An 18270-nucleotide genomic window follows, 5' to 3' on the forward strand; every position below is an offset into this window, starting at 1 on the left:
GGCGCAGATAGAGGAGGAGGATGAGGGAAGATATTGACAGTGGACAGAGGAAGGAGTGTGGGTGTGTTTCTGTGTGAGTTTAGGAAGGAATTTAATTTAATATTAGATAAACCTAAGATTAAAACACCAGAAAAGATTGGACCAAATCAGAGAATAATGGACAAAAGTTAGGATAAATCAACAGAAATATTGGACGAAAACAGAGCAAAAAATATTAGGTATATCCATCGATAAAGAAAAGGAAATATTCAACTAAACCAGGGCTAAAACAACAGAGAATATAAGACAGAACTGAGGCTAAAGAACAGACAACAGTGGACATAAAAGAGCTAAAACAACCAAGAAAATTGGACAGAACTTTGAGTTAAATCACGGGAGAATATTCAATATAAAATACGACACAACCAGGGCTAAAAGAAAAGAGAATATTGAACCAAAGAAATGGATACAAAACTGGGAAATTCTGATAAAAGCATGAAAAAAAGAACAAAGAATAACACACAAAACCAGGACAATCCGTGAAGGATTATTTTTTCTTTATTCTCAGTTTTTTTTTTTTATATATACTTTATTAATCCCCGTGGGGAAATATTTTCTCTGCATTTGACCCATCCTAGTGTTAGGAGCAGTGGGCTGCCATTATGTACGGCGCCCAGGGAGCAGTGTAGGGAACGGTGCCTTGCTCAGGGACACCTCGGTAGCACTTGGTCTTGCTGGGACTTGAACTGTTGACCTTCCAGTTGCCAAGCCAAGTCCCTATCGACTTCGCCACCACCGCCCACCTCCGAGTTGCTCGCCATACTGAATAAATTGATTCACTGAGAGGCCGAAGCTACGGTGGCCGACAGGTGCTAACACGCTACAACGGGACAACACATTTACATTAGGAGGAACGCACTGCAGCTTCAAAGTGGATTCAGATATAAATACACAAGTGAGCCAAGAAAGAAACATCTACTACAACAGCCTTTACGAAAAGCGCTGCATAAACAAAACACAACAGAAACAGAAACGAGGCTAACCCAGTCATATCTGAAGGAATCATTTGATCAGATTGTTCAAATAAGTCGATAAAACTCACATTTTAGATACGTTTCCAACAATAGCGAATTTGGTCAACTTGATAATCCCCGAACGTCAACAAGTGTCCCAGAGAATAGAACATTAGAACATTTTCATTTAATTTCTTCTTATTATTTTTGGTTCCTTTGCCTTCTGCCAGTCCCATCACAGCAGAGTTTTGTCATCTAAAAACTCACTGCTCCTTCATCAAGGTCGTCCCAAAAACGTGCTGCCACCATCATCATTAACAAACTGCTTCGCCTTCCAGAAGTAAAAAGAAACACAGAAAAAAGCCACGTCAACGTTAAACAACTGAACCTTTAACACAAACACACATACACACACACACACACACACACACACACACACACACACACACACACACACACACTAACACACGCACGCACGCAGGCAGGCAAGCAGGCACACACACACACACACACACACACACACACACACACACACACTAACACACGCACGCAGGCAGGCAAGCAGGGACACACACACACACACACACACACACACACACACACACACACATACACCCATACACTTACCACACACACACCTCTTACTGGCTGTTAGCAATTAAGAAATAAAGAACAGAAAGGGCTCATTAATATCAGTGAAGGTGAGCAGCTAAAGTCCCAGGAGACATACAGGAATTAAACATAGAGAGAGAATGCTAATGCTGACACACACACACACACACACACACACACACACACACACACACACACACACACACACACACACACACACACACACACACACACACACACACACACACACACACACACACACGCACATCTACACTTATAATCAAAAAGTCAAGACAAAAAAGAAACCCAGTACATAAAAGAAATAGTCCCTCTCACAATTTAATTTCAGGGTTTCCATACTTTTTCCCAATAGTTGTATAGTATATATATTTTTCAGATTATTAATATTTTATTTTTATATATAAACCAATTATCTTGTCACAAATTTGTTCTGAAATGTCTCTTATAAATTTATAAAATTATGCAAAAACATTTTGGAATATTTTTTTTTTTTTTTCCTCTGGATATTTTACATAATTCATACAGTATATTATAAATCCTGTGAATATACACAATATAGAAATGTGTATTCAGATCATTAAAATGTCTAATATACGGGACTGATGAACACATAGTATGTATGTATGTTTGTGAGTGACACTTTATTATTGTATTGCTTATGAAAGACATAACTTAAGTGTTGGTGTGACCTTGGCTGGACTCATTATATATATATCATTTATATGGATTAAAACGATTCTACAGGGCTGCTGCAGTAGAGTCATTTCTCTAAAATTCAGCCTGACAGATTTGACATCTGTGGTCGCTTTGAATGATCTCTTAATTGTTTGAATGAAGGAACAGTTGTGTGTGTTTGAACGCAGCTGAGTCTCATCAGGCTGCTGCAGGTGAACGAGGCACAGCTGGAGAGCAATCAGGTCACTGACAGCTGCTCTATAAAAATCAAGCTGCTGCACTGGAGAGTGAAACAGAGGAAATGCAGAACAAGCTGTTCAGCATGAAGGTATCTGTGCTATTCTTCTTCTGCGGGGTGTATGGAGCTCTGTCGGCACCTCAGAACTGGGGCGCTCGGCCGGCAGTCGGCAGATATGGAGAACAGAACCGAGAGCAGCCTAAAGTCCAGGAGCAAAAAGGTAGAGTAATTGATACTGAAATGTTGCTGAAAGTGTTGAAGTGCTGGGTGCAAATAATCCCCAATATCTCTATGTGCTTCAAATGTTTGGTTTTCTACTGAATTTCTTTTTTGCATACTTCAAAAACTGTGTCTGAGAATAATCTGATTTTTTGAATATTTGCTTATAATGTTTTGTTTCTTTTGGATGTGAGGATATTTTACATGAGTCATATTATTCAAAATGATGTCTATATCTGTGGAAAACATTTCTCTCGTCATGTGTCCTTTCACATGGTTTAATCTTTTTAGATGTAGATTCAGAACTGACAACAAAGTAACTCAAACAATCTGCTAATATGTTTTAAGGTGCACAAGTGATGGCTTTAACAACGCTGTTACTTACTTTTTAACAGTCAATGATTTATTCAATATCTTTTGCGTAATAGTTGCAACATTTCTATTCGTATTGCATGGATAAAGTAAATAAATCACATGTTTGTGTAACCTGTTAACCGAAGTTCAATGATCCCGTGGCTGTTAAGAAACCTCACTAATGAAGACTAACTTTTGTTTCTGCTACACTGCACAGCATTTTACATACCCTCCTTGTTTAATTTATATTTCTTGTAAACAATTCTTACATTTAAGATTTTTGAAAATATTTCTTTACTATTTTATATTCTAATACTTCTTAATTCCTCTTGCTGTGTTTATGTATGCACCGTTGCAGACAATACAAGTTTCCACAATGTTGGTAGTAGTCGTACAAGAGGGGAAAAAAACATCAGAAATCTTTCATGGTATTGATTAAAGCTGAATGGATAGGTCAAGCAACTAATTGGTTGACAAAGTGAGAATCAACTCTCCAAGTACACATGTGTTACGTATAAGCTACATTTTTTTTAAAGTCACCTATTATTCAAAATCCACTTCTTCATGTCTCTTCTACATCAACATGTGTCCCCTCTTCTTCATGTCTCTCCTACATCAACATGTGTCCCCTCTTCTTCATGTCTCTTCTACATCAACATGTGTCCCCTCTTCTTCATGTCTCTTCTACATCAACATGTGTCCCCTCTTCTCCATGTCTCTTCTACATCAACATGTGTCCCCTCTCCTTCATGTCTCTTCTACATCAACATGTGTCCCCTCTGTGGAAAGAGACTCTGAAAGTTTCAGGAACAAAGATTCTCTCTCTCTTTGTCCTGATCCATTTCTATAAAAACCTGTGTGAAAATGAGCTGATCAGATTTTGGCCACTTTATGATGTCATAACAATGTTTTGTCTTGTGTAACCATTAGCCAATCAGCAACCAAGGTAACCCCCCCCTCCTTATAACCTGAATCTCCTCCTAGAGCACCATTGAGTTCTTTGTAACCAAATCTCTCTCAGAGGGGCGTGGGGAGGGGCTCCTTATTTTCATCTAAAGTAACAGACAGAGAATCAGCACTTTGGAAACGGGGCTGAAACGGAGGGGATTATGGGTAATGCTGCAATGATCTGTTTGGTGTTTGGAGCCAAACACTTCAGAGACATGTTTTGTATATATCTGAGACCTATAATATATTGATGAAAAACAGTATAATAGGGACCTTTAATGAAACTGATGGATAGTCTCCCCTTTGCTTCCTAGCTGTCAATCAGGAGAAGCAGTCTTTCCGTGAGCCGATTTCTTGGAAGTATCCGGAGCCGCCTGCTGAGGAAGAGCCCCAGTACCCTCAAGATTTTCAGCTGAAGACCCCGGTGGCGTTTGACAGTGTCAGCGCCGTCTGCGGGGCGAACTCCGTCCGGGTCGAGGCCAAGAAAGACCTGCTGGGGATCGGGAAACTTGTCCGCGCTGCAGAAGTCACGCTGGGAGGATGTCCGGCCACCGGGGAAGATGCTCAGGTCCTCGTGTTTGAGTCGGAGCTGCACGGATGTGGCAGCGAGCTCGTGGTGAGGCTTGAAAGAGGCAGTTCACACAAAGATCACAATGTATATTTGTCTGTGTTTTATTTTTTTGTGTGGAAACAGACTGTACCAGAACATAAATGTCAAACCAAAATTAGGAGATCAAATGGGCTTCAGAGCAGCTTAGTCGACGACCATTTTTACAACCACCAAGCATTTTACAAAGATGTTGATGTCAAAGATGAATGGAATGTTTTCTCAGCCTTTACCCCGCAGTAACCTGTGTTTCAGATCTCCGAGGACTCGTTCATCTACGCCTTCACCCTGCACCACATACCCGCTCCTCTTGGGGACAGTCGGATCATTCGGACCAGAGAGGTCACCGTCAGCATCCAGTGCCAATACCAGAGGTCAGATGTTACACAATGGTGAACCAGAAAGATGTTCCATTTGTCAATAATGGAAGAATCTCAAACATTTTATTGAATGACTGTCAGTGCCATCCCACGGACTGTGCAGTAACTCATTATACGACATTTAATTTGGCTGATGCGATATTTGCAATCACCCATGAATATACGATACTAGAACAGCCAGAGTCCTGCGAGTACATTAGATTAAAATCAGCCAAACCATTGAGTAGACTGAGCAGACTGTTGCTTTGAGTGTAGGGGAAAAAATATGGCGTACCTTTTTGCAATCTGAGCAAACTGGACTTTTTAGGGAAGGTAGCTTGAAGAGAAAGTTGCTAACATGAAGCTTTAAAGACAGAGGGTGACGTCAGGGACATTCAGACGGACAGTATGAGAAATGTAGTTTATTTTTGGACATCAAAGCCTTCACATAAGTATAAAGCTAAAATCTATTGGCTCATAATTATTGTTGCGGTATGTTCATTTACAGCTGGTAAAAGTTAAGCTTATTTGAAAGGCGTAGCTTTAACCATCATTTTGTTTACTGATATTTATATTTTGGATCAGAAACCTGGAAGTTACTTGATCAAATATAGTCTAGAATTTTCAATCATTGCCACTGAATTGTAGTAGAGTGGATTGTCTTGACTTTGGTATTACCCTTTTTTAATACTACATTCATACAATTATCCAAAAATGTTACCATGAATTGCAGTAAAAACGTTCTTGATGTCTGGACTTTTTGAAAATGTTTCAGAATAAAGATTTAAATGTCTCTTTTAAGGAAGCATGATGTAAGCAGCGTGCCGTTGAATCCGACATCGAGTCCGTTCAGTGCCACCAAATCTTCAGAGGAAGCACTCCTCTTCTCTTTAAGACTCATGAGTGGTGGGTGTTTCCTTTTCCAGCTTCATTCATTATATTAAGTAACTTTTCTTTTTAAGTAATGTCCTGTTGGTATATTTCCATGCTACTCAAACATTTCTAGGACCAGTGATTTTTTAATTTTTTATTTCCTTTAGTGTAAAAATTGACATTCATGAAGGACGAGAAGTATCTTAAAATACATAAAAGTAGCACTCGACTGTAAGCCAACACTTTATTACAAGTTTTGCATTTGAGATGGCTCATAAGTTCAGTAAGCAACAATCTCTAAATTGTAAAGTAAAATGACAGATTGCAGTCCTTTTCCAAGTGGTAAATAATGTTAATGTAGTGAAGTTGTCGCATTTAATAAAACAAAAAAAGTACTTGAATACACTTTTATAAACGGTTGGTTTCTTATAATAGGAAACATTGTTTGAGTATTTTGTTAGATTACCAGTAAAATAAAGGTTTATTCTTTGCCTCAGATGATTGGCAGTCGACCCGTCCGTCCGCTCAGTTCCTGCTGGGAGACATGATGAAGTTTGAAGTTTCAGTCAGACAGTTTCATCACGTCCCCCTCAGAGTGATGGTGGACAGCTGTGTGGCCACCGTGATCCCGAACATCGACACCGTCCCCCGATACGCCTTCCTTGGAAATAACGGGTCAGTATAAATACACTCTTTGAAATGTTAGTTTCACCCTTGGGTTCGAAAGCTTTTACCGTTGTCTAAAGTCAAAGATGAATCTTGATTGGGCCAAATTATACTTTTTTTTTTTTTTTAAAGAGTCCCTCAGACTTGGCTAAAATTTTCTAAATCAGTTTTGTAGTGTTTATATAGCTGTGGTGGAGGATAGCCTGAAGCCTTGCTCCGATTTAAAAATAAACTAAACTAAACTAGAGCATAGTTATTATATCATTTTAACTTGTCACGGGAGACACTGAACACAACATAAGGGTTAACAAAAGTAAGACCATCAAGGCAAATACAAATCTTGTTCAATGCATTACAAACAAAATGTGATGTGAAAGGTTATAAGGGCACAAATACTTAGAAAGGTCCTTTAGTGATATAGGAGACATTTTGTGTCCAGAAGTTTTGAAGTGGCAACTTTTTTGAATAATCACAGATTTTTTTTTTCAATTGGGGAGAAAGGGATATTATTTATGACTGCATCTTTTTAATAATTTAGTTTACATGTTTAGACTGAGTGACAGTTACCTGTGTTGCTTTCAGGTGTCAGTCTTAAAGCCCTTCTAGGTGTTCAGGTTTCTTGTATGTCTTCTGTTTTGCATTCAGATGTCTTGTCTGTCCTGTGTTGTGTTCAGGTGCCTATTTGACAGTCAGCTAACCGACTCCAGCTCTCAATTCCTCCCACGGGCGTATGAAGACAGACTGCAGTTTCAGGTCGAGGCGTTCAAGTTTCAACAGGAAGGGAGTGGCGTGGTGAGATTTAAATATCGCACAATTCCTGTTTTTATATAAGACGATAGCTGTTTTCTAAGAAGACACTTGAATGAACACCTCCTGTGCATTAGATCTACATCACCTGCAATGTGAGAGCTGCTGTAGCTTCTGCCCCTGTTGATGCCACCAATAAGGCCTGTTCCTTCTCCAATGGGTAAGACTCTTATCGACACTACAACTCCCATCATCCTTTGTTCTGAAACACTACAAAATCCATAAATCTGAGGGTTTGAATGACTTCGATGTGACATGTTTGCCTGTTGAAGTTCTAAGTCAAAGCGAAATCTATCGCCTTGCTTTGGGTTCTTATTTGCCACATTTTAGAAACTGTATCAGTAGTAAGGGGCAGAGCTTTTGATTGACAGGTGGACGGAGGCCAGCGGCAACCATCGAGCGTGTTCCTGCTGTGATACAGACTGTAGGACAGGAAGTCACACGACTGGATCCGGTGAGGATGGATAACTTTGATATATTACTGACTTTCTAAGCTCCTTTATAAATGATTACCTTAATGTTCTATTATAACATTTGAAAAACCCTCAACTGAATTATCCTTAACCAATATTATCCATTATAACAAAAGTTTGTGCAAAATGTCAAGTTAAAATAATTAGACATGGCCTTTCATTTGGGAACTAATTTATGTTCTATGTTAAGTTGTGTCTACTTTCAATAATACAACATTTATGGATGTTTTTTAGAAGGTTAAAAATGTAAATTCGACAGACTTAAAAAAAAAAAATAAGCTCCCTACTTTCGTAGTAGACTTTTAGCTTTTCAGGTGAAAATGTAGGAGGATGTTTGTATTAAACTACGCTGACGGTCCCTCGACCTATTTACTTAGATAATCCAATACATTATGGGATACCTCTTTTACTAAATGGGTTTTTTTGAGGTACAAATGGGAGGCTGTGATGTTTAATAATCATTAAGGGTGTCATGTTTCTGTGTTGCAGAGGCTCAGTGGGAACAGGAAAAAGCTGTTGGACCAATCACAGTGAACGAGAGACCTCAATGGTGAAAGTGCAAAATAAAAACTTTAAAATTAATTGAATGCTGTTAAAGACCTTTATTTCTTTTTGAAAACTCTGCTCATTGGAAGAACACATGGTTGTTCAAATAGATTGGATAGATCTAAGAAATGGTAAACCAAGACCAAATACAATTCTTAAATGCATTGATGTAAATTACACAAACATCAAACTTATGATCCCAACTCTAGCAAATATCAAACACCATAATAATGCTTAGGAAAATGTTTATGAAACCCACGGCTGCTACCCTGATTATAGGTAAATAAACACCACATTGATGCATCACATGCTGTACGAACTATACAATGGATCTGTAAACTACTGTTTCTTTCAATTTACATTTTTGCTGCAGGTATTTTACAGATCAGAACACTAAACATCTAAAAAGTAAGCAGATGAAACATTATTTTTAAAATCACTTTTCCGAGATATTGGTGCAGAATAACACTTAAAATAAAAATCAAACAATATGAATATTTGGCACATTCACAGAACAAACAAATGCTGCTCAGTCATCATGCAAAATGCACATTTTGATACATAAATGTGTCGGGAACTCACCAAGTGTCAGAAAATAAAACCTTCTCACTTCCTCCGTAACCAAATCTCTAAACGGAGGAACAACGGAGCTGATCCAGATTTGCATCCGATGACTTAATATCGGAAATGTGGGCTGGCTTTACTCCCACGGCCCTATCCAAAACGTTGCTATAAGAAACAATGCATGATGTGTTTTGGAACTAATGTCTGTCAGCAAGCAGCGCAACACTCAAAGCTAACATGTACTGGAGAGGGTATGTGTAAAAAAAAAAGAAGCAGGAAATAAAAAGATACTCAGCTAGTGGTAAACCCACAAGAGAAAAAGCATTTGAGCGCCATACTGTTTCAGAAATAATCCTTGATGTGGACAAATTATGGCATTTAATCACGTCAGCATTTAGCTGAAAATCTCCGGGCAGAGAATCTTTACAGAGAGGCCTCAATGCTTGACTTGCCGTGCTCAAAAGGGGGCGGGGCCAGCATCAGCCGAGTTCAAATTTAAAGCTACCGCCCCGGAATCAGCGTTTCTGTAACAGGGCTGGAAAAGAGGGATGTCTAAAATGCATGATCTGTTTGGTATTTTTGAGCAAAGCACAGACATGTTTTTCAAACCCATAATATATGCCTACAAATGGTATGATACGAGACCTTTAAGGCAGGAAATGCAGTCTCTGTCATTGTTCGTGACGCATATGCCACCGGCTGCCATTTGTCTCCATTTGCTTGAAGGAGTACAGTTCCCAATCCATCTTTAGATGCATCTGTAGAGATCTTTGTAGCTTTTGATGTATCAAAGAATGTAAGAACTGGCTCGGTAGTTAGTTTCCTTTAGTTTAGTCCATTCTTTTTCATTTGAAGCATTCCACTCAAAAACCTTGTGTTGAAGCAGCTCTCTGAGGCATGTTGTCTTGGAGGAGAGATTAGGTATGAATTTACCCAGGAAGTTTATCACTCCCATAACTCGCAGGACTCCTTTCTTGTCAGTGGGAGGAGGCATGTCCAGTATTGCTTGCACTTTTGCCCGATCAGGCTCCACCCCCTCTTCTGAGATCTTGTCTCCCAAGAAGGTCATTTCTGTGACCCCAAAGTGACATTCATTTCTGTTCAATGTCAGCCCATTCACTTGGACTCTCTGTAGGAGATCTTTTGTCATGTTCTTGACTTCTTTAACACTCTTGTGCCTTCCAGACCCTCTATTATGGACTCCATCGCCCTGTGGAAGATTTCTGGCGCTGAGATGATACCAAATGGAAACCTCAAAAAAACAGTATCTCCCAAATGGTGTGTTGAAGGTGCAAAGCTTGCTGCTTTCTGGGTCCAACTTCAGCTGCCAAAACCCCTGCGAAGCATCCATTTTGCTGAAATATGTTGCACCTGCCATTTCACAGGTTACCTCACGTTTTGGGATTTGGTAGTGTTCTCTTTCGATATTCTCATTCACATCCTTTGGATCAAGGCAGACTCTTAAGTCAGCAGTTTTCTTTCTTACACATGTGATGGAGTTCACCCAGTCAGTAGGCTCCTCCACTCGCTCAATAACAGCCAGTAGTGTCATCCGGTCAAGCTCTTTTTTTAAACCCGCTCGTAGTGGTGCTGGTACTCTTCTTGGGGCGTGCACTACAGGCTTGGCATCATCCTTGAGCTGGATCTTGTAAGTGTACGGGAAGGTCCCTTGTCCTTTTAAAAACTGTTGGGAATTCCTTTACAATGTCAACTGTTTCAGCAAACTGCGTGTAGTTTGTATTTCTGCATTGTTTGTCCCCACTGTTTATTTGATAGATCCTCTTAACCAGTCCTAGGTCCTCTGAAGCTTTGTCTCCCAGGAGTGATTCATGTCCTTTAGGCACAAAGACAAACAACAGGCTGCACTGTTTGCCTTTCACTGTCAACTTGAGTCGGCATTGCCCTTTTGTCTCAATTGGCTGCCCGTTGTATGCCTTCAGTGGTTTGTTCTTTTCTGAGATACTTCTAGGTTTCTCTCTAAGTGCCTTGAGATCATTCACATTAATTAAATTAGCTTTAGCCCCAGTGTCAATCATAGTAAATGGCACAATTGTCCCATTTACTAGGGTTGGTGCAATCCATTTCTCATCTGATAAAGCATTTACAGTACCTTTTGGACTCTGTGAGCCGTCATTTTCGTCGTGTGACACCATCTTGATGAAAAATGTTTCACTTAAATCATCACTGTCATCTGAGTCTTCAACTCTGTGCACCTTATTCCATTTATTTTTCTCTCTGGAGAGGCACATCTTTGCATAATGATTTTGCACTCTGCACACATTCTCCCATAAGCAGGACATTGTCTTGGTGTGTGTTTTCCCCCACATCTCTTGCAGCTGAACAACTGTTCGTCATCATTCTTTTTATCTCTGTATATTTTCCACTGTTTTGTTTTAACTGACACAGCGTTCACTCCCTCGTCATGTTGGCTTGCTGCTCCATGTGCAGGTTCATTAAATGTCAGTACGTGTTGGCGCGCTAGCTCACTGGCGTGGCATATTTTAATGGCGCTCTCCATAGTGAGTTCTGTTTCCCTCAATAATTTCTCTCTGATGTTCCTGTCATTAGTGCCAAACACTATCTGGTCTCTAATCATAGTCTCTGAGATCATTGAAATTACAGGATTTTGCCTTTAGCTTGAGGTCTTTGAGAAGGTTATCAAACGTCTCTCCCTGATGCTGCATTCTTGTGCGAAAGACGTACCTTTCAAATGTTTCGTTCTTTTTCGATAGGCAGTGCTCATCAAACTGTTTTAAGACACCATCCAACTTATCTTTGTCCTCTGGTTGAGCAAACACAAAAGTATTGTTGACTTCCAATGCTTCTGGTCCGGCAACGGTTAGCAGTATTGCTATTTTTCTAGCATCTGACTTTGTATCCGCTCCGACAGCTGCAGCGTACAGCAGAAACTGTTGCTTGAATGTCCTCCATTTCGCATCCACATTTCCACCGTGTCCTGGTACCATGTAATGTTCTTATTGGTTATAAATAAGACATCTTCTTGGATCTTTAGACTAGCTTTACTAGCCAACTTTATTAGCCAACATGCAGTTCCCTCACATCTTGTTCTGCTCACATCTATGTCCATAGATGTTATACTGCCACCTAGTGGTAACATATATGTATTGTAACTAAAGCATAAACACCTATCATTGTCACCTATCATCACCTATGTGCAGAGTTTGACCCTTGAAGGCTGTTTCTTCTGCTCTGAAATATCTTTGTTACATATTAATAGAATTTAAGATTTTTTGATTTGTTTTCGGATTTGTGAATGGGAGAAGTAGTAGATGGAAAACATACCAAACACCAATTATTCAAAGTAAAGTATTTCATTGTATATACGGTGATACTAAGGAGGCATAGGCCTATATGATATAATGTTTGATATTATTGATATTAAAAAAAGTGATTTGTTTTCCATATCCAAATGGCCTTGCCCCTAAAATGACGAAAATCCAAGGACAATGAAAACTAATTTCCTTGGCTCAAGACTTTAATGGACATGTCTTTGTTAAATCAACATTCTTGAAGGCAAATTATGCAGTCATTAGAATAAATGAGACATTACATGATATACATTTTGTTTTGAAAAATCTGCATGTAATTGTAGTAAATAGCATCAAAGAAAAGAAAACATCAAATGGTTGTTCTACTCAGTGTGATTGACAGGAGAGATGATCAGCGGAGAAGAGTTTTTACCATCATAATTAAGACTTGGACCGAAATAAGGGTAGAGTTTCTCTTTGAAGCAGCAGCTAATGAAGTAGTAGATCAGAGCTGCAGCATCAACATCATAAAAGGAGACCAGACCCTCCTCATAATCCACAAACACCCCCACCTTCTCAGGCTGAGACTTCAGAGAGAGACTGACTGGAGGAACAGCACAAGCTTGGTACTCATTTCCATTCCTCAACGCTATCATCCAGTAACCATCCTGAGGAGTCGGTGTGATCTCTCCCTTCCTGTTGATCGACTCTCTGGCCACTCCTAACTCCCACCTAGTCCTCCCTTTAACCTGAACCTCGTAATAAAATCTTCCTGAAGAGAAACTCTGCTTTGCTAAGACACAAGGACAAGAATCAAATCTCTCTGGATTGTTTGGGAGATTCTTCTTCACATCACCAGGTTTCACTTGTTTTCCATCATCAGACAGGATGAGCCATGGACTTGCTGTATCAGGATCAAGAGTCACCTCCACCTCAGACTGCTGGACCCTCTTCAGCTCCACCTCAGAGAGCAGCTTCTTCATCTGTTTCCTGAGCGTCTCCTCCAGCTGAGTCACAGCTCTCCTCACAGTCCCCTCATATGAAGGACGGACCCTGACTTCTTTCCAGTTCTTGGTGGGTGGAGCAGCATTCAGGGACGTGAAGCTTTGGAGGAGGTGGAGCTGGTCTTCAGAGCGTGAGAGCTGCTCCACCTCAGAGCTTCTCTTCTTCAGCTCAGAGACTTCCTGTTCCAGCTCTTTGATGAAGCCTTCAGCCTGTTCCTCTGTCTCTCTCTGCTTCTCTTTGATGGTGTCCATGAGCTCGGCCTGGCTTCTCTCAACAGACTCCTTCAGAGCGGTGAAGACCTGAACACCATCTGCTATCTCTCTGTCTGCTCCTTCCTTACTGAGCTCCACTGAGCGGTTCATCTCCTGGATCTTCAGTCGTCTCTTCTGGATCATCTGCTGAATTTCAGCCTCTGTCTTCCCCAGCTCAGCCTTCTTTCCTTCATATCCTTCTTTCAGAGGAACTACATCATGTGTCTTGTGGTCTGAAACAGAGCAGAGCATGCAGACACACACCTGGTCGGTCTTACAGAACAGCTCCAGCAGTTTATCGTGCTTCACACACATCCTGCTTTCCAGGTTCTCCTCAGGGTCGATCAGCTGATGTTTCTTCAGGCCTGCTCTTGTCAGGTGAGGCTCCAGGTGAGTCTCACAGTAGGACTCCAGACACACCAGGCAGGACTTCAGGGCCTTCAGTCTGGTTCCAGTGCAGGCGTCACAGGGAACTTCTCCTGGTTTGACAACGTGTTGCTCTGAGCTGCTGCTGCTGGCTTTCTGTTGAGCTGACTGTCTGAACTGAGCAGCCATCTCAGAGATGAACGTGTTGACCTGCAGCTCAGGCTTTATGTTGAACACCTTTTTACAGTTGGGACACTGACTCGGGACATTTCTATCCCAGTGTTCAGATATGCAGGCTTTACAGAAGTTGTGTCCACATGGTATGGTGACTGGATCAGTGAACACATCCAGACAGATGGAGCACAGAAACTGATCTTCAGTCAGCAGACAGCTGGCAGCAGACATGTCTACTCTGTTTGAAAAAACATTAAAGGTCACCTATTATGAAAAATCCACTTCTTCATGTCTCTTCTACATCAACATGTGTCCCCTCTTCTTCATGTCTCTTCTACATCAACATGTGTCCCCTCTTCTTCATGTCTCTTCTACATCAACATGTGTCCCCTCTTCTTCATGTCTCTTCTACATCAACATGTGTCCCCTCTTCTCCATGTCTCTTCTACATCAACATGTGTCCCCTCTTCTTCATGTCTCTTCTACATCTGCATGTGTCCCCTCTTGTTCAGGTCTCTTCTACATCAACATGTGTCCCCTCTTCTTCATGTCTCTTCTACATCAACATGTGTCCCCTCTTCTTCATGTCTCTTCTACATCAACATGTGTCCCCTCTTCTTCATGTCTCTTCTACATCAACATGTGTCCCCTCTTCTTCACGTCTCTTCTACATCAACATGTGTCCCCTCTTCTTCATGTCTCTTCTACATCAACATGTGTCTCCTCTTCTTCATGTCTCTTCTACATCAACATGTGTCCCCTCTGTGTAAAGAGGCTCTGAAAGTTTCAGAAAAAAAGATTCTCTCTCTTTTTGTCCTGATCCATTTCTATAGAAACCTGTCTGAAAATTAGCTGATCAGATTTTGGCCACTTTATGATGTCATAACGATTTTTTGGCTTGAGTAACCATTAGCCAATCACCAACCAATGTAAATGTAATTATCCATAAATAATTATAATCCAATTGTATAATACATTTGACTTTTTAAAAAGAATATTCTTTACATATTTTACTTTTTATTGTAAATGTCCACATTGTTGTATTTTAATTCAATAAATGATCAGAGTACTTCTTACCCTGCTAGTAAATACTGAAGTCTGAGGTATTGATGTAAATGTATCCTCATAGTTATCACTAATTCCATCCTCCATACATCATTGTACTTTTAATTTGTAACTAACTTTAATCAAATTCAGTTTATCATTGCTCAGTTTGGTGTGCGTCTCTTCTGTTGGAGCCAACGAGCCGTTTGTCACTATGGTAACCAGCATTTAACTGCATCGCCCTATAAAAACATGTTGGGGATTAACAAGTCCGACTGGTCTGTAGTGTAGCGTGTTAAAGTCTGAAAGTGTTTCATTTAGCTCAGCTGGAGACTGAGAGTCAAGGAGTTCACAAACTTTACTTTAGATTATTTTTGCAAAGGGTTTTATTGTATTTACATAATGTATTGAGGATACCTCTCCCTGCCTGCTGCTAGTCACTTTTATAGCTGTAGCATTTAGCTGCTTACACATAAATCAATATTATAATACGGCTACCCTGCTCATATGAAATAGCTGCTTATATTGCTATTAGAGGGAAAACTGTATTTAATGCAGCCGTGTATTACAATGCCGTTATGTGATGACTTTCAAAGAGAAAAGAAAGTACACTTGGAATAAAGTATTATTTTATTTTTAAAAAGCGTTTTCAGATTTCACATCACATAAACACCAAATCCCAGCATGCATTGCGGCTAAACCATCCAAATCATCGAGCTGAGGATCTTGCCTACGTCTGTTTCCGGTTTCGTTTATGACAGATGTATTTTGTTATACACACATTCCTTCACATTTACATTAAAGTATTTCGTGAGGCCTTCTAACATGTTTTTAAATACAACTACGGTTGTAGTTGAAGAGTTTGTAAATTAACATGAACCGAAGCTGTTGCCTGGCAACGCAATCGCACAACGTCACGTCCATTAATTCCACATCCACACACATGGATTAACATCGATTTAATAAATGAATGTAGCCTTTGTTTCTGCTAAAAGAGGTGTCGACCAGCTGGGGCAACAAGAAAATCGGCATAATCGAGTGTGACTATACTATACAATCATTATTATATTTATATTGACAATAACAACCAACCGTCGGGGTAGCATTTAGTTGGCATTTCCGGGTATATCTCCACTGGTTAACATGGGTTAACAATACCGTTTGACTGTAACGTTTGAAGGGACGAAATCCTGACATCTTCACGTCTCCCAGCATGGTAAATCGTCACATGTTCACGTCTTGCCGTGATACCGGGTTGGTTATTATATAATTAATGCATTTTGGTATGATCTCTATTTATTACTTGTTGTATTAAAGCGTCTGAGGGAAAGTAAGGGTCAGAGAGTCAGCTTGGAAAAAGAGGAGAATAGGATTGCATAAAAGATGTATGTAATATTTAAGTTAAACATTTTCCCTGGCTGCGGCGCTGAGTGGCACTTCCTGTCTGAGCAGAGCTGAGGCTTTGAGTTCATACAGGAAACAGGTCCGGAAATGAGCCCAACCTAATGCTAGCTGTGACGTTACCCTGTCTAAACTTCACTAGCCAGAGTTTAGTCACTGGGTTTGGTTTTAAAGCTGCTTTGTACTCAAGTCTAAATGTAAACGTTTTTATCTTAAAAGACACATGTATACGGCCTAATATTCACTCTATGTCTGAACAGACGTACCAGCCTCAGATTCTGATTAAACTAAATCTTTTTCAAATATTTAGTTAGTGATTGTCTCTGGAGTTTACTCACCAGTGTTTGGCAGAGATTCTGCTGTGTTGTTGAGAAAAGCTGCTGGATTCAGTCGAGTGTTTCTTTAGAGAGAAACAGAGAGACGTGCAGCTGTTCTGTCGCTCAGACAAACTTTCACTTTAATTTCTGGGAAGTTGAAGCTCTCCTATTTCAGTGTAGCTCCACCTCTCAGTGACCCGTCACAAGGAGGGAGTGGAGGAGGAACTACAAGAGCAACAAGGCCTTTTTTTCTCCAACGGGTGAGACACCACCAACACTACAACTCCCATAATCCTTTCTGCTGCAAACACTACAAATACCATCGATCTCAGAAAGTTTAAATGACTTAGTTGTTCTTTGTTTTGGAGCTGAAATACTACAGTTGACAGAAAAAGAGAAAAGCAAACATTATTAATTTGATTTTGATTTGTATTTAAGATATTTTAGGGACAACAATTTCATATTCTACTTCCTTCACTTTAGCTTCCTTTCTCTTCCATACAATTATGTTTCCTATTAAAATAAACTGCAATTCCTTTTTAAAGTAAACTATGTTCTCCCGTAATACAGTTCCAGTTTTAAACACAAGGTAACTTTTGAAAACACTGAAACACTACTTATTAATGTTTAGAAAAATCAGGTTTGGATTTTAATAATCACAATATATAATAAAAGATGGCTGTATGGAAAAGAAAATTACAGCATGGTTTCGACGAACTGACCAGAAATATATTTCTGATATATCAAAAACAAATAAAATATTTTACCTCAAATCGTAATTGACAATGCATTTGTATTCATACAATTAAGGAGAACCAGATAAAAAAATTGGTGACATAAAGAAAACGGACACATGCTTTTTTATCCCAGAAAAGTAGTGACAATAATATTGTTTTTTTTTATGTGACAATTTTTTTAATAATCGTCCACATTTTATCATTTCGCAATGAATCCCTCCTACTCATCAAGGTTTTTATATATCGACAATCATATTTTACATCAAGGGTATCACCAGCTCTTGTGACATCCTTTGATGTTTTCTACATCAGCGTTATTTACAGATGCACTTAACAGTTGACTAATACTTTATAAAGGGAAGACATCCTTTTCTTTCTCGTAAATTATGTTTACATACTAAACTATAGTTTTTCAGTGACACAGAAGGTATGTTGGACTTGGGTTAATTCTCATCTGTGTTCTCAGTGTGTGTTCGGGCGGCAGACACCTTATCCATTTTTAAGATTGGGATTAAGAATTTGCTTTTTGATAAATCTCAAACTGAGGGCTGCCTAGAATCAGCCCTCAGTTTTGCTGCTATACGCTCAGATCTCAAACATTGGGTATTTCTGTCTTTCTATTTTTTTATTTAAAGTAAAAGTACTCTTTCTGCACAATTAACCATTTCAAAATAATGTTGGATTATAATTATTGATTCATATTTTTAATTATTTAAAAATTACAGCAGGTAAAGGTAGTGCTGATTTATTTA

At 39.6% G+C, this 18270-nt stretch overlaps 2 protein-coding genes across 3 annotated transcripts in view; one reads left to right on the forward strand and one right to left on the reverse strand.

Moving 5' to 3' along the window:
• LOC307038436 (E3 ubiquitin-protein ligase TRIM21-like) overlaps window positions 1-16890 on the reverse strand; it is a gene marked incomplete at its 3' end in the record, with an annotated part of 73683 nt that extends 56793 nt beyond the window's left edge. The window contains exons 1-2 of one of the 2 annotated variants that reach the window (XM_079679827.1): window positions 16803-16890; window positions 13150-14257 (exon numbers count right to left, since the gene is read on the reverse strand). In XM_079679827.1, coding sequence (XP_079535953.1) covers window positions 13150-14250 — 1101 coding nt within the window. In that variant the 5' untranslated portion in view covers window positions 14251-14257; window positions 16803-16890. Of the gene's footprint in view, window positions 1-8431; window positions 14258-16802 lie in introns of those variants that run through there. The other variant, XM_079679828.1, reaches the window with a different exon arrangement.
• Window positions 2504-8426, forward strand: LOC307038461 (zona pellucida sperm-binding protein 3-like). The gene is made up of 9 exons (XM_079679860.1): window positions 2504-2758; window positions 4374-4675; window positions 4922-5040; window positions 5828-5931; window positions 6396-6573; window positions 7239-7356; window positions 7449-7531; window positions 7743-7825; window positions 8334-8426. The coding sequence occupies exons 1-9, from the start codon at window positions 2602-2604 to the stop codon at window positions 8396-8398; spliced, it is 1209 nt and encodes a 402-aa protein (XP_079535986.1). The 5' UTR covers window positions 2504-2601; the 3' UTR covers window positions 8399-8426.
• Window positions 16891-18270: the final 1380 nt, after the last annotated feature.

The sequence above is a fragment of the Notothenia rossii genome (assembly GCF_949606895.1).
Source record: "Notothenia rossii genome assembly, chromosome: 5".
Classification (NCBI taxonomy): domain Eukaryota; kingdom Metazoa; phylum Chordata; class Actinopteri; order Perciformes; family Nototheniidae; genus Notothenia; species Notothenia rossii.